The 11,362-nt window shown below is 38.7% G+C and overlaps 2 protein-coding genes across 2 annotated transcripts; both read right to left on the bottom strand.

Annotated features, from left to right (window-relative positions):
* Positions 1–50: 50 nt before the first annotated feature.
* Positions 51–1,142, bottom strand: LOC135435422 (zinc finger protein 706-like). Its single transcript, XM_064692468.1, has 3 exons — positions 973–1,142; positions 412–580; positions 51–338 (listed from the first exon to the last, which is right to left on the bottom strand). Exons 2-3 carry the CDS (start codon positions 553–555, stop codon positions 249–251), a joined length of 234 nt encoding a protein of 77 aa, XP_064548538.1. The 5' UTR covers positions 556–580; positions 973–1,142; the 3' UTR covers positions 51–248.
* Positions 1,143–3,307: 2,165 nt separating this feature from the next.
* Positions 3,308–10,525, bottom strand: meru. The gene is made up of 5 exons (XM_064692463.1): positions 10,332–10,525; positions 6,608–7,016; positions 5,184–5,340; positions 4,709–4,851; positions 3,308–4,142 (listed from the first exon to the last, which is right to left on the bottom strand). The coding sequence occupies exons 2-5, from the start codon at positions 6,986–6,988 to the stop codon at positions 3,336–3,338; spliced, it is 1,488 nt and encodes a 495-aa protein (XP_064548533.1). The 5' UTR covers positions 6,989–7,016; positions 10,332–10,525; the 3' UTR covers positions 3,308–3,335.
* Between the last annotated feature and the right edge of the window lie 837 nt (positions 10,526–11,362).

The raw sequence follows: 11,362 nt of genomic DNA on the forward strand, positions 1-11,362 counted from the left end.
ACTATAAAGTATAATAATTGCCCTAGAACCCAAGTGCAGTTTTCTAATAATTATTTTGACAAAGTTAAATATTTATTTTAAAGCAAATCAAGTGTATATAGTTTTTAAAGATTAGCTGGCGCCCGAGCTTGCATATTATTTCAAAATATTGATTGTTTGAATTTTTATTGTTGCTGTTTTTTCGTACTGGTAGGCAACTCGTCGTTTAGTTGATGACATTTTATACTTGTTATACTTATCATTGAATCTTACAAGTCTTTTAGCTCCTCGGGCATGTCGTTTTTGGGATGCTTGTTCTCAAAATGCTGCTTGTACGTTTTGGGATCCGGCATTTGTGACTGTGTAAAAGATTTGTTGTGTTAATTAACTTAATTTTCAAAACATGTTTAGTATACTTTGTACGCTTCTTACTTTGCACAGGACGCAAACATGAACCAGTGCTTTTTGGGCCGCCTTCTTTTGATCATTGGCACTATGACCCTGCTGTTTCTTCATCTTTGCTTGCTTCTCAGCGGCTTTGGCTTGCGATTGTATTTTCTGATGACCGCGTGCCATTTCAAAGCTGTTGCTTTATTTAACCCTACAACGACAACGGTTTTTATAAACTCAAGTGCTGCCATTATTGGTTAAACATCAACAATAATTTAAGTTTTTTGGTTTTTTATTTTTCGTAATTAACAATGCTGGCTCAACTGTGTGTTATGAACTGCAGTAACAAACGCAGACAGTTGGCATTTGGCAATTGCAGCAGCATTAGCGATACAGCCTGTACTTTCTCTTTCGCTTTGATGATGGAATAATGAAGTTGTGGCATAAAGTGTTGTTGCTTTTTAATGATTATTTACGATTTATAAAAATCAACCGCAAGACGTTATCAGAAAGATATTGCCGCAAATACGTCTTGGCCGCCACCCCCAACCATATTTTTTAACACGTTTCTGCAATTTCAGCGACCACGTTCTATTTTCTCACCTAATTATAAATTTGGTAGTGCGTTGTGCGCCAAATGCAATTGATGACAAACTTATAAATTTGTGAAATTTACAAACTAGGTTTTTTTGATACCCGAAATTATTGACACTTGTTTAGAGTTTAATTTCCGTAGCGTAGTTTGTTTTTTTTTTATGGTATTACGAATTGTGACCCCTGCTTTTGTTGTGTTAAGTGTTGTGTAGCGATTTATCGGTTTAACGCAATGATTAGTTGGCTTTCCACCACAACTTATCGGACTTCTGATAACATCTCGGTATTCTACAGGCGAACGGCCGTTTTATTATTAAACAGCACTGAATGTTTCTTTTAAATGTGAGAAGCACATTTAATTGACTGTAAATATGCCATATTATGTATATACACACTTATTTCATACAAACTATAAAAATTCAAACAAATGTTTTAGTTAATCATTGGGGTATTCCAGCTTACCCGGCCTCGTGAGTACACGCGCAGAATTTCGTATTTTTATACCCTGCATTCATTGAAAACGAAAAGAAAGGGTATAGTGGATTTTTCTAAATGTATGTAACAGGCAGAAGTAGGCATCTCCGAAATAGCCGAGCCGATGTAGCCATGTTCGTCTGTTTGTCCGATCGCCCGTCTGTATGGATGCATCGAACCTATAACAGCTAGAGTCTTCAAATTTTGAATGTAGGTCCTCATATGGCCCCGGCAGATCGGCATAGACCGGCATAGACAACTCAGACCTAGATACTGTAAACTTGGTGTGTAGGTGTTGGTATAATATATACAGATAAAAACAAGATAGGCTGCTCTTCCCGGGAGTGACCGACTAGGAAATACACCGAACCTTCTTCTACCATAAACATACGCCGGACCGATTTGAAACCAAGCTGATCTGCGCGTGCCACAAATACACGTTGGTATTTTTAAATAGTTTAATGGTGTAGTTATAAAAATAAGATCGGTTACGTCAACTTATGTTTCGTAAAAGTACGTATTTAGTTGATTCAATTTGGATGTTCATTAATCAATAAACACTAAGATACACATACTAAGATACACTAAGTAACCAATAGTGGTAACTAAAACAATTAAGAGGCTCTAGTCGGAGGTTCCTGACTAGGGGATACCCTAAGCCCTTTTCTACCAACACCAAATTCACCAACACCAAACGAATTACAATAGCGAACATACACAAAGCACAGAATACAACACAATCACGATTCCAATGCTGCCTGTTACATACACATTCACAAAAACATTATAGCCTTTTTCGATGTGTTCAGGCTTTAATTAGCTCGCTTTATGCGCCATTTCCGCCCGTCCAACTGTTTGTTTCTATGAAAACTAGTCTCTCAGTTTTAAAGCAATTGTCTTGAAATTTGGCACATGTCCGTCTTTCTGTTGCAGGCAGTACATATGTCGGATCGGATCGCTATATCACATAGCTGCCATACGAACTATCAGCCGAAAAGTAGGTTTTTGTTTATAAATTTGTTTTGGTTCATCGAGATACATATCTTGACCAAACCCGGCATTTACAAATAAAACTAACATGCTTATCAATACCGCATTACTCTATTATATATCTGTATAGGATGGATCGGTCCAAATATTAGTTTTTATATGGAACAATTTTCCTTTTTTTTAAGATATTTTCATCAAACACAGCACTCACAATGTTCACCATTCTCACATATTTGCGTAACAAAGGGTATTAAAACTTCGATGTGCTGGGATCAACTGAATTGAGTTGAATCTGTTTATAGTTTACAAGAGCTACATACCCAATTTGATCGCTCTAGCTCTTAAAGCCAACGTGATATTGATATATTCAAATTTTCAAGTATTAAGCTGTTATTGATTTTTGAATCGCCGCTTTCATACATATCTGTATGTTCGGATTTAACAGACAGGATACTCCTAGATTGACATATGATTGTTATGGCTTTGGAGATTATTCATTCCTGTCTGTTACACACATTTTCGCAAAACAAATTTACCCTTATGTCTATGAGTTTAGAAGGCCAATTGCGAATTCTAAGGCGGTCAGATCTGCTGCATGCCAATGTATGCTGTGTTAGAGACAGTGCGCCTTAAATAAATTGGTACTGCACTGATCAGTCGCAGACATAATTAGATCAATCAACCTTGACTGGCGGTGAGAAATCCTATGAACTATGTCATCAGGGAGAAGATTATTACGATAAAATTCAAAGAAAGACGCACACTGTCAATTATTTTCAGGCTGAAGTTGGCGGGAATTCAATAATTTCAGTTTCTCTTGCATTTTTAACATATTTATTTAAATGTATGTATACTTCTAAAAAAAGCTTTATTGGTAAAAACTTAACAAGGTATAAAGGTATAAAAAGTTAGACTAACATGCTTGCATTATTGTCGCAAAACTCGTAAATATTGTCAACGAACTGCATTTCATGTGGAATGCCATCAACTTGAGCTGTCTCCTTATCCTCTGCCAACGTCATTCGCTTAAGGTTGTTTATCAGCGAAATGTCCTGTTTTATCTCGTTCTTTAGCTCGAGAAGCTCGTGCTCCGTTTTAATAATATCCTCCGCATAGGCTTCAATATTTTGCTGCAGCTGACCCACGGAAAGGTCCATTTCCCTACACCTATACCGCTCGTTTTGCAGTTTAAACTGCCTGCACTTGTGTGTTAGCTGGCGCGTAAGATTGTATTCTCTCTCGTATCTCACATTCATCTCTGCGTGCAGCGCAGCCAGTTTATTGCGCAAGCTGTTGCGCAACGGCGCATCCTTGCGGCGCCGTCTAATGCAATGGCTGCTGACAAATTTATCGGAGGTGGTTATTTTTTCGCGATTGCTTTTTCGATGTTTTGTCGTCAACTCGCAGCTGTTTAGCTGGACCTTGACATTGCGGTTGTAGTTCTCGTAATGCTGATCGGGAAGTAGGACCAGTAGCACTTCGTCGAGCATTTCATTTTTTTTTTTTGGTGGCAACCAGTTTTCCCTGATTTGGTTGGCCACTTTGGCTGATGGTTTTTTGGCATATGTTTTGTGCTTATTCTTGCTGCCAAAGTGCAAAAGTCTTTTCAGCCACTTGAGCATTGAAAATCCGTTAGAGGCGGGTGCAGTTAATTCCCCATACTGAGGTGGCAGCGATTCCTTGAACTGATGACGTTGTTTGAGCGACAGGCACAACTGTAAAGAGAAACAGTATATGTAAATATAAGTCGAAAATATATTTTAAGCGCTCTATAATAATTACAATACTATTAACCCAAAAAAGCCCCACAAAATTAATAATTACTTTGAATAGAGAGAGGGCACAATCACCTAAATTACCCCACAGCCCCCCAGCAAAAAAAAACATTACCTTTAATATTAAAATCGATAGGTAAGTTTTGTTTTCACTAACGATGCATAATCAAGTGAAATACCATTTAACTGATACTTATGTACATATATACATATAGGTATATACGTACACATACTATATACTTTATAGTATACATGGAGTACAGGCCCATACAGTGGAGTGACCAGCGGTCGGGAGGTGGTCGCTTCTAAGCACCTATTTCGCATTTCTGGTCGCGTGCAGCGCCAGACGGGCGGGCAGACACGAAGCAAAACAAAAAACGCTTATTATGCAATCACTGTCGACTTTTGTTCCTGCATTTGGGCCTAGTTTTTGCACGGCATGTGGGCAGGATATGATGCTTGTGCGCAGGGGGGCTAGGGTAAAGTGTGGGTTTATCGCATATTACCTCATTGTGCACACGGCTCCAAGCGCGCCAAACAGGCAAAATGGCCATGTTGCCATCGTAGCTGCGCTCGATACCACGCCAACGTTCCGTTATAACGAAATCGTTGTAGTCACGCAATGCTGCTCCTGAGCCATGGTCGCCATCTTGTTTTTTGGGGGACAGCGCAAACGTAACGAAAATAAAAAGGCACAATAAATATTTGTTAAAACACACACTAATAAGAGTACTCTAGTCGAAAGTGCCCGACTAGGAGATGCCCTGTACCCAGCTCTTAACTGACTTACCATCACGTACACATACTTAGTTCTATACATTGACGAGAAAAAAACAAACACACAAATACACAAAACTTGAAATGTGCCTATTAATAGTCCCGGGGACGGACGGACGGACGGACGGACGAATTGGCTGTTAAGTTGCCTTTTGAACGTTACATAATTGGGCTCTAGGTTGGTTAATACAAATATTAACTTACCCGGCTTATTGTTGATGTCGTTGTGATTGTTGTTGCACTGCTCGTCATCTATCAGCGCTTTTATTATATCATTACAAGTCGTCTTGTTGGTTACACCCGATACATAACGTAGTTCATTATGGTTCAGCCAAATGGGTAACTCCTTACCACACTGTTCCTGTTTGCGCAGATAGATAATGCATTGGCTTATTAGTCAAACACCATTTAAAGACAGAAACAAACCAAATGGTTTATTAGAAACTGAAAACGCCTATTCTATCCGATATTGACCTATGCAGATTCTGTAAAAGGATCTCAGAATCGGGCAGGTGTAGATGCTCGTTTCAAATCAATACTATTAGTTAACTCTCTTGCATATATTCAGAAAGATAGTGACACCAATTTTAACAGTCTAACTACAGACGATCTAACAATATATACGCTATGATCGAAATATTTTACTTTGTTACTTGCAGTAACTGCCTAGAAGGAGGCACATCTGACTCGACTGTGTTTACTCAGTATCAAAGACGAGTCGATATAGCCGTACGATTTGATCTCAGGGGTCCCATACATAAAATCAGCTACTATAAAAGCTTTTAGATGTATAGAGCCACTCCCCCAAAATTGTTATATATGGCTTATGCATAGCTATTAAATTCTCACAAATATTGGACTCCAATCAACGTAGCGCTGCGTGCGAGCGAGTGTAGGCGTGATTTCTGTGTTGATTACAGGATATCTCCTACTCGAGCACTCTCTAATAGACCACTCTCATTGGTTATTATGCTTAACTTTAATTAAGAACTGTAATTTTTCCTAGACTTCCTTAAACAAATTACTAAAACTCCTTTTGATAGTTACTCAAAGAAATTGCTCTGGTCGCTGGTATTGTACTCTGTGTTCTATGCTTTTGCTGGGAGCATTGCATAAATACGAATCGCACGAAACGATAATTCTTAGTCATTGGAGTGTCAGGCCAATAACCAGGAAGACTGATTCAAATCCAAAGTTATTAAATGCATTAAATTGGTAATCTTACTGGCTTAAATTATTAAGCTTTTGTATTCAAGAGTCTATGGTTATATTTTATTCAAAATTGTTTTAATTATATGAACTGTGATTGAGATACATCGTTGACAGAGTCAAAAACCCAATTGAGAGTTTTAATCTACCGAATTCAATTGTCAGTCTTTTATTTCACGGGTCTTCTTGTGGTTTAAATGAACAATTTCCAAATACAAGTGTCACTGTGTAAACATTGACACGGCACAAATGTCCACGCGCTTCTTTGCCGTTCACGCCACGGAATAGTATTCATTCGGATGACTAACAAACTAACCGAAGCCAAAAATCCTTCGTTTCAAAGCAGAACAGAACTGTACTCGATTCGGAGTTTTGTTTGATTTGACTGCAAGCTCAGGACCTCTTATTTACGTACTTACCACGGTGCTATTAGCGCCGCATAGGGATACGAAACGATGGCGATGACGTCGACTGGTGACCATGTGTTGGCCATTTCCATTTCCATTTCCGTTTGCCATGTTGCCGTGTTTATTTTGGCCCCGTTGTGTGGGCGGTGGGGCATCGACGAATGCGTTGGGTGCTGTCACCTTGGCATCTATCAAAAGATTAGCACTTGGCTTCTTGAGGTGGGTGTTGTCTTGATTTTGGCGACGATGACGATTTTTGGGCGGCAGTATTGGGCTATCAGGAAAATTCAATAGCGACGTACATGACTCAAGATTATTATCGATGAATGTTGAATTTTGCTGTTGTTGCTGCTGTTGTTGTTGTTGCTGTTGTTGCTGTTGTTGTACCGCCATTTTGGTAAAATCGGCCCACTAATTGGTACTGGAATGGAAAAAAGCAGGTAAAAGCTAATTGTAATTATAGGTGTTTATATATGTGTAAATGTGTATTTCTGTTCATATGCATGTATATTGGGCTTGATTTTTTTAAGCACGCAAAACTTGTGTTGGTGGTGGTTGGTTCTATGGAAGCCCACGACTAACAATCCATTAAGATTTGTTGGCAGCGATTAAACAAATTATGCATGAGTTTCACATTGCATGGCATTGCCATTGCCTACCAACTTATGGGCGGTGGTTCAATAAACACCACAACAAAATCCACCTGCCCAGCCAATTGCCTTACGTCAATTCCTGGAAAACTATTCAGCAGCTTTATGGCCATCATTTTCATGCTAGACTTGTCCGTGCCTCTGCTGTGGCGCATAATTTCTTTCTAGCTGTACAAAAATTCCATTTTGTAGATTAGGTGTCTGCTTGCATATAAATAAATAATAATGTTGATTTTCCTTTTCACCCATTTTCACAATTTCAATACAGATCTGTGCCCGGTTTCATTAAGCTGAGACTTGTCAAATAGTAACAGATAGTCAAACGGCCAGTCGGACTTGGATATATTAACTCAGATCTTCGTCCTGATCAAGAATTTACCTATGAACTATTTGGGGTGCATGCTGCATATTATGGGAAATTTATTGTTCCTCTGCAGGAATTCAAAATTGTAATAATAAATAATACATTATCTGTAATACATGTGTTGAATGTTAAAATCAAATGTAATATTTATCTACTGATATTATGTTCTACATAACATTATTATAAACATACATGACCTAATAATAATATTTCTTCTGGCATGCCAGGTAACATTTCTACTTTTAGAGTAAACCATGTATGTTATACACAATGCCTTCTGTCAGTATGCATTTTTTGCATATATTCTTGATTTGTATAAACATTATAGCTATATTTGCTTGTCCGTCTGTCTTTTTCTATGCAAGATAGACGCTAGACAGGCATTACCAAAGTTTGAATGGGCTATCAAATAGCTGCCATAGGAATGAGCTGTCGAAGTTGGGTTCTTTTATACAGCTATATATATATAAATATATAGTATGCTATATATAAATATGCTCCCATATCAACGAAATCTTACTAGCATAGGGTCACTATACAGCTGCCCTACAGACGATCGCAAAAAAATTAAATTATTGTATGAAAATCTGTATTGTTTTTCAAGGTATTTTATGAAATTGGTTTTCAAGTAATCTTTACGAAATTCAGTTATTATGAGCTCCAGAATTCTCCTTACGTATCTGCAAAACAGTTAGCCATATAGCTGAATGGGTATTTGATATACGGCGTGCCGAAGATAGACGTACTTTCTTGGTTTAATCTATGTATTTAGAATGGGTCGATTATAAAAAATACATGTGTTCCACTTGCACTTGACCGACGACAGCAAAACAATCTACGCCCGTCGATCGGTCGTCAAGCATTTCCCTAAATGGCTTCCAGGCGGAATGAGGCAATGCATTTCATATGCAGGGACACGCCCATGCCATCGCACCCCTTCTTGCCCACCAGGCATCCGTTCATGTCAATTCAGTCTTTGATTACCTCAGGGGCTACACATGCAAACATTCATTTAAAAAATATGAAGTTTTCAATCATGATAAGTTAAAATGGCAGGCCCTCGGACAACTTCACAGGACAATTATTTCAACGCGTGGCCCTGACGTTTTAAGTGCAACTAATTCTTGTAAGTATAAACCCTTGTGCGGGGTGATTGCCTATGTATTAATCATAATGCATGTTATAGTGGCTGAAAGAAACCGAACTCAGACATTAATACTTTAGTTTAGGGCGTTAATCCTCTATTTCTAGCGCACAGACAAGCAGCAAGATTTGCTTTTTAATTATATTTAACTAGCTGGTATTCTCCAGCCTTTCCCGGTTAGGGTTTCTTGCTCCGAATTCGTACAAACAAAAGTATATTTTAAATTTTGTATAATTAAATTTTATGTATTTACAATTTTCCACGGGCTGGAAGTGATTACAAAATTGATGTCGAAAATTGAAAAAAACTTGTTTTGAAAAAACTAGAATCGGAGAAGGCCGGGAAATGCCCCTGATAAATATTCATATTGCAAACAACCGTTTTTCGCCAAATCGCTGATCATAAAGTTCTTATGTAGGGCTATGAAAATAAGTTTGCAGCTGATCGGACCAAATTCAAACTCGCCCAAAAATCAATTAGTGGTTGGTAATTATTTAATATAATACATAATCTACGCACCTAACCTTTGTCTTCCATTGAATGAAGGGGAATGAATTTTCTGAAAAGTATTAAACACCTTCCAAAAAAATTTGACATAGATCATTAAAAATGCGTTTGAGGTTTGGATAGTAATCGAAAAAGTGACTACACTTGCCAGTGGGATTTTCCATAACCTCGTCGTGACGTGCACCTTCATTACATAATGTCCCTATAGTACAACTTTTAGCTTTTACGACATGTGCTGCGCGTTGATCACAAATCAGTCATTCGGCCAGGACAAAAACTTGTATTTATAGAGGGTAGACAAAAGTATAGCTAAAAAGTTGTTAAGTGAATATTCTCAAATTTGTTATACCTAAAAATTAAAACCCTGTAAGATTAAAGTCAAATGGACTGAAAGTTTTGTTCGAACAAGCCATCTATAATAGCGGAAAGGCACTATTTCAAGCCATTAAGCTGAGAGTAAGCCTCATAGTTTAAAAATAATTCTATGGTTACACAATTAATGATTGCTTTCATTTTCCTGTTTTCTTGAAGTATTACGGTCGTTAATTGAGTTTTTACTCCAGATTTCCTTTTGGTTTTTATGATAACTTAACAAAACTTGACAATTTTAAACACGCTTTATATTTAAATCTGATTAAATGGTATCTTATAAGCGCCATTGGGGGGTCAATCTGTCTGCAAAAGTCGCTGTGTAAACCAGATAGAAGGACAGACGTTGTAGTGTGCTACGCTAATTTGGAGCTGGGTAAAGGGTATTTCTGAATCGGGAACTCCGGACTTGGGCATTTCTTGTTTTTTGAAGAAATTTTTATTTTCCGGCTGTACCCATTAAAAATTCGAATAGGGCACTCCTAATTGGTTGTTAAATATTTTACACAATTTTTAAGATTTTTATTAAATATTTTATTTCGGGCTGTCTTGGTCCACACATTACATTTTGGCACCCGCAGAACCACAGAATATTATGTAATCAACTGTGAATTCTCCCAGTGCCAAGATAAAATGGCAGAAGCTCTGCTTTCCGTAGATGAACACAACATTCTCTGGCGAGTTGATCAAGAATAGACTTACCATTCGGTAGTTTTTGCTGCTGTTGTCGCTTTGTTCGGTTTTTCTTTACTTGGGTTAATTTTAATAATTGTTTGAATAGTATGAAATAACTTTTTGTTTTAGTTTGTTTTTCGGTTTTATGGATGGGGATTCACACTTGCTAGCTTAGCTGGTGACCAGCTGCCAGGCTAGAGGCACAGGACATGTTAATCCTTTGAGCTTTGACACTTGACTGAAGTTCAAATTTGAATTTGCAGCTACGTAACGTGTTTCTAAACGTCAGCGTCAGCAGCGTCGACGCCAGGCAGCGCTGCCGGAAACTGCTAATATTTCTTCTAGATCTAGACAGGTGCTAGGTGCTAAGCTGCCGTCCTTGTCTGGCTGCAGTCACGGAAGAATAGCCCCAGCATATGTGCAGCTCGTATATATTCAAATAATGCCTAGGACTAGCAGCCGACTCACACACGTTCACACGCACACATAGGTGTAGAGGGAGTGCAAGAGCTAGTCATTAGTTCTACAGTCCTGTAGCTGGTTGCCGTTGCCGTTGCCGTTGCCGTTGCCAGTGACAACTCGCGTTCGCGTTCAATGCACAACAAATAAAACTGAACGATGACGTATCCTTGACGACGGCATGTGACTAACTAAAATTTTATTTGCTACCACACAAAACTTTAAAGCAAAACCGGGCAGCTACAAACGCACACGCACACCTGCCACCAACATGCACGCACACACGGACATACGGACACACACACACACACACACACACACATGTACATGGCACGGCAGAGAGAGGGTCTAGGGGTAGTTAGGTTCTGTTTGCTGCCGTCATCAGCGACTGTTGTTGCTGGCAGTAGCAGCTAACAACTGGTCCGTTGTCGTTTTTTGGCCAACCAGCAGCAACCACCAAGCAAGCGAAGTCGCGTTTTGTCGTATTACCAATTTCCCACTTGCCCTATAGACAGGCGATCCACATGCGACCACTCCCTCAATCCACATTATAGTTCTTTTTTGTAGCGTGCCACGGCTACTACTACAACTACAACCCT

The sequence above is a fragment of the Drosophila montana genome, unplaced genomic scaffold (genome assembly GCF_035044405.1).
Source record: "Drosophila montana isolate Dmon_TW-CO22-7 unplaced genomic scaffold, ASM3504440v1 contig_3615_1, whole genome shotgun sequence".
Lineage (NCBI taxonomy): Eukaryota > Metazoa > Arthropoda > Insecta > Diptera > Drosophilidae > Drosophila > Drosophila montana.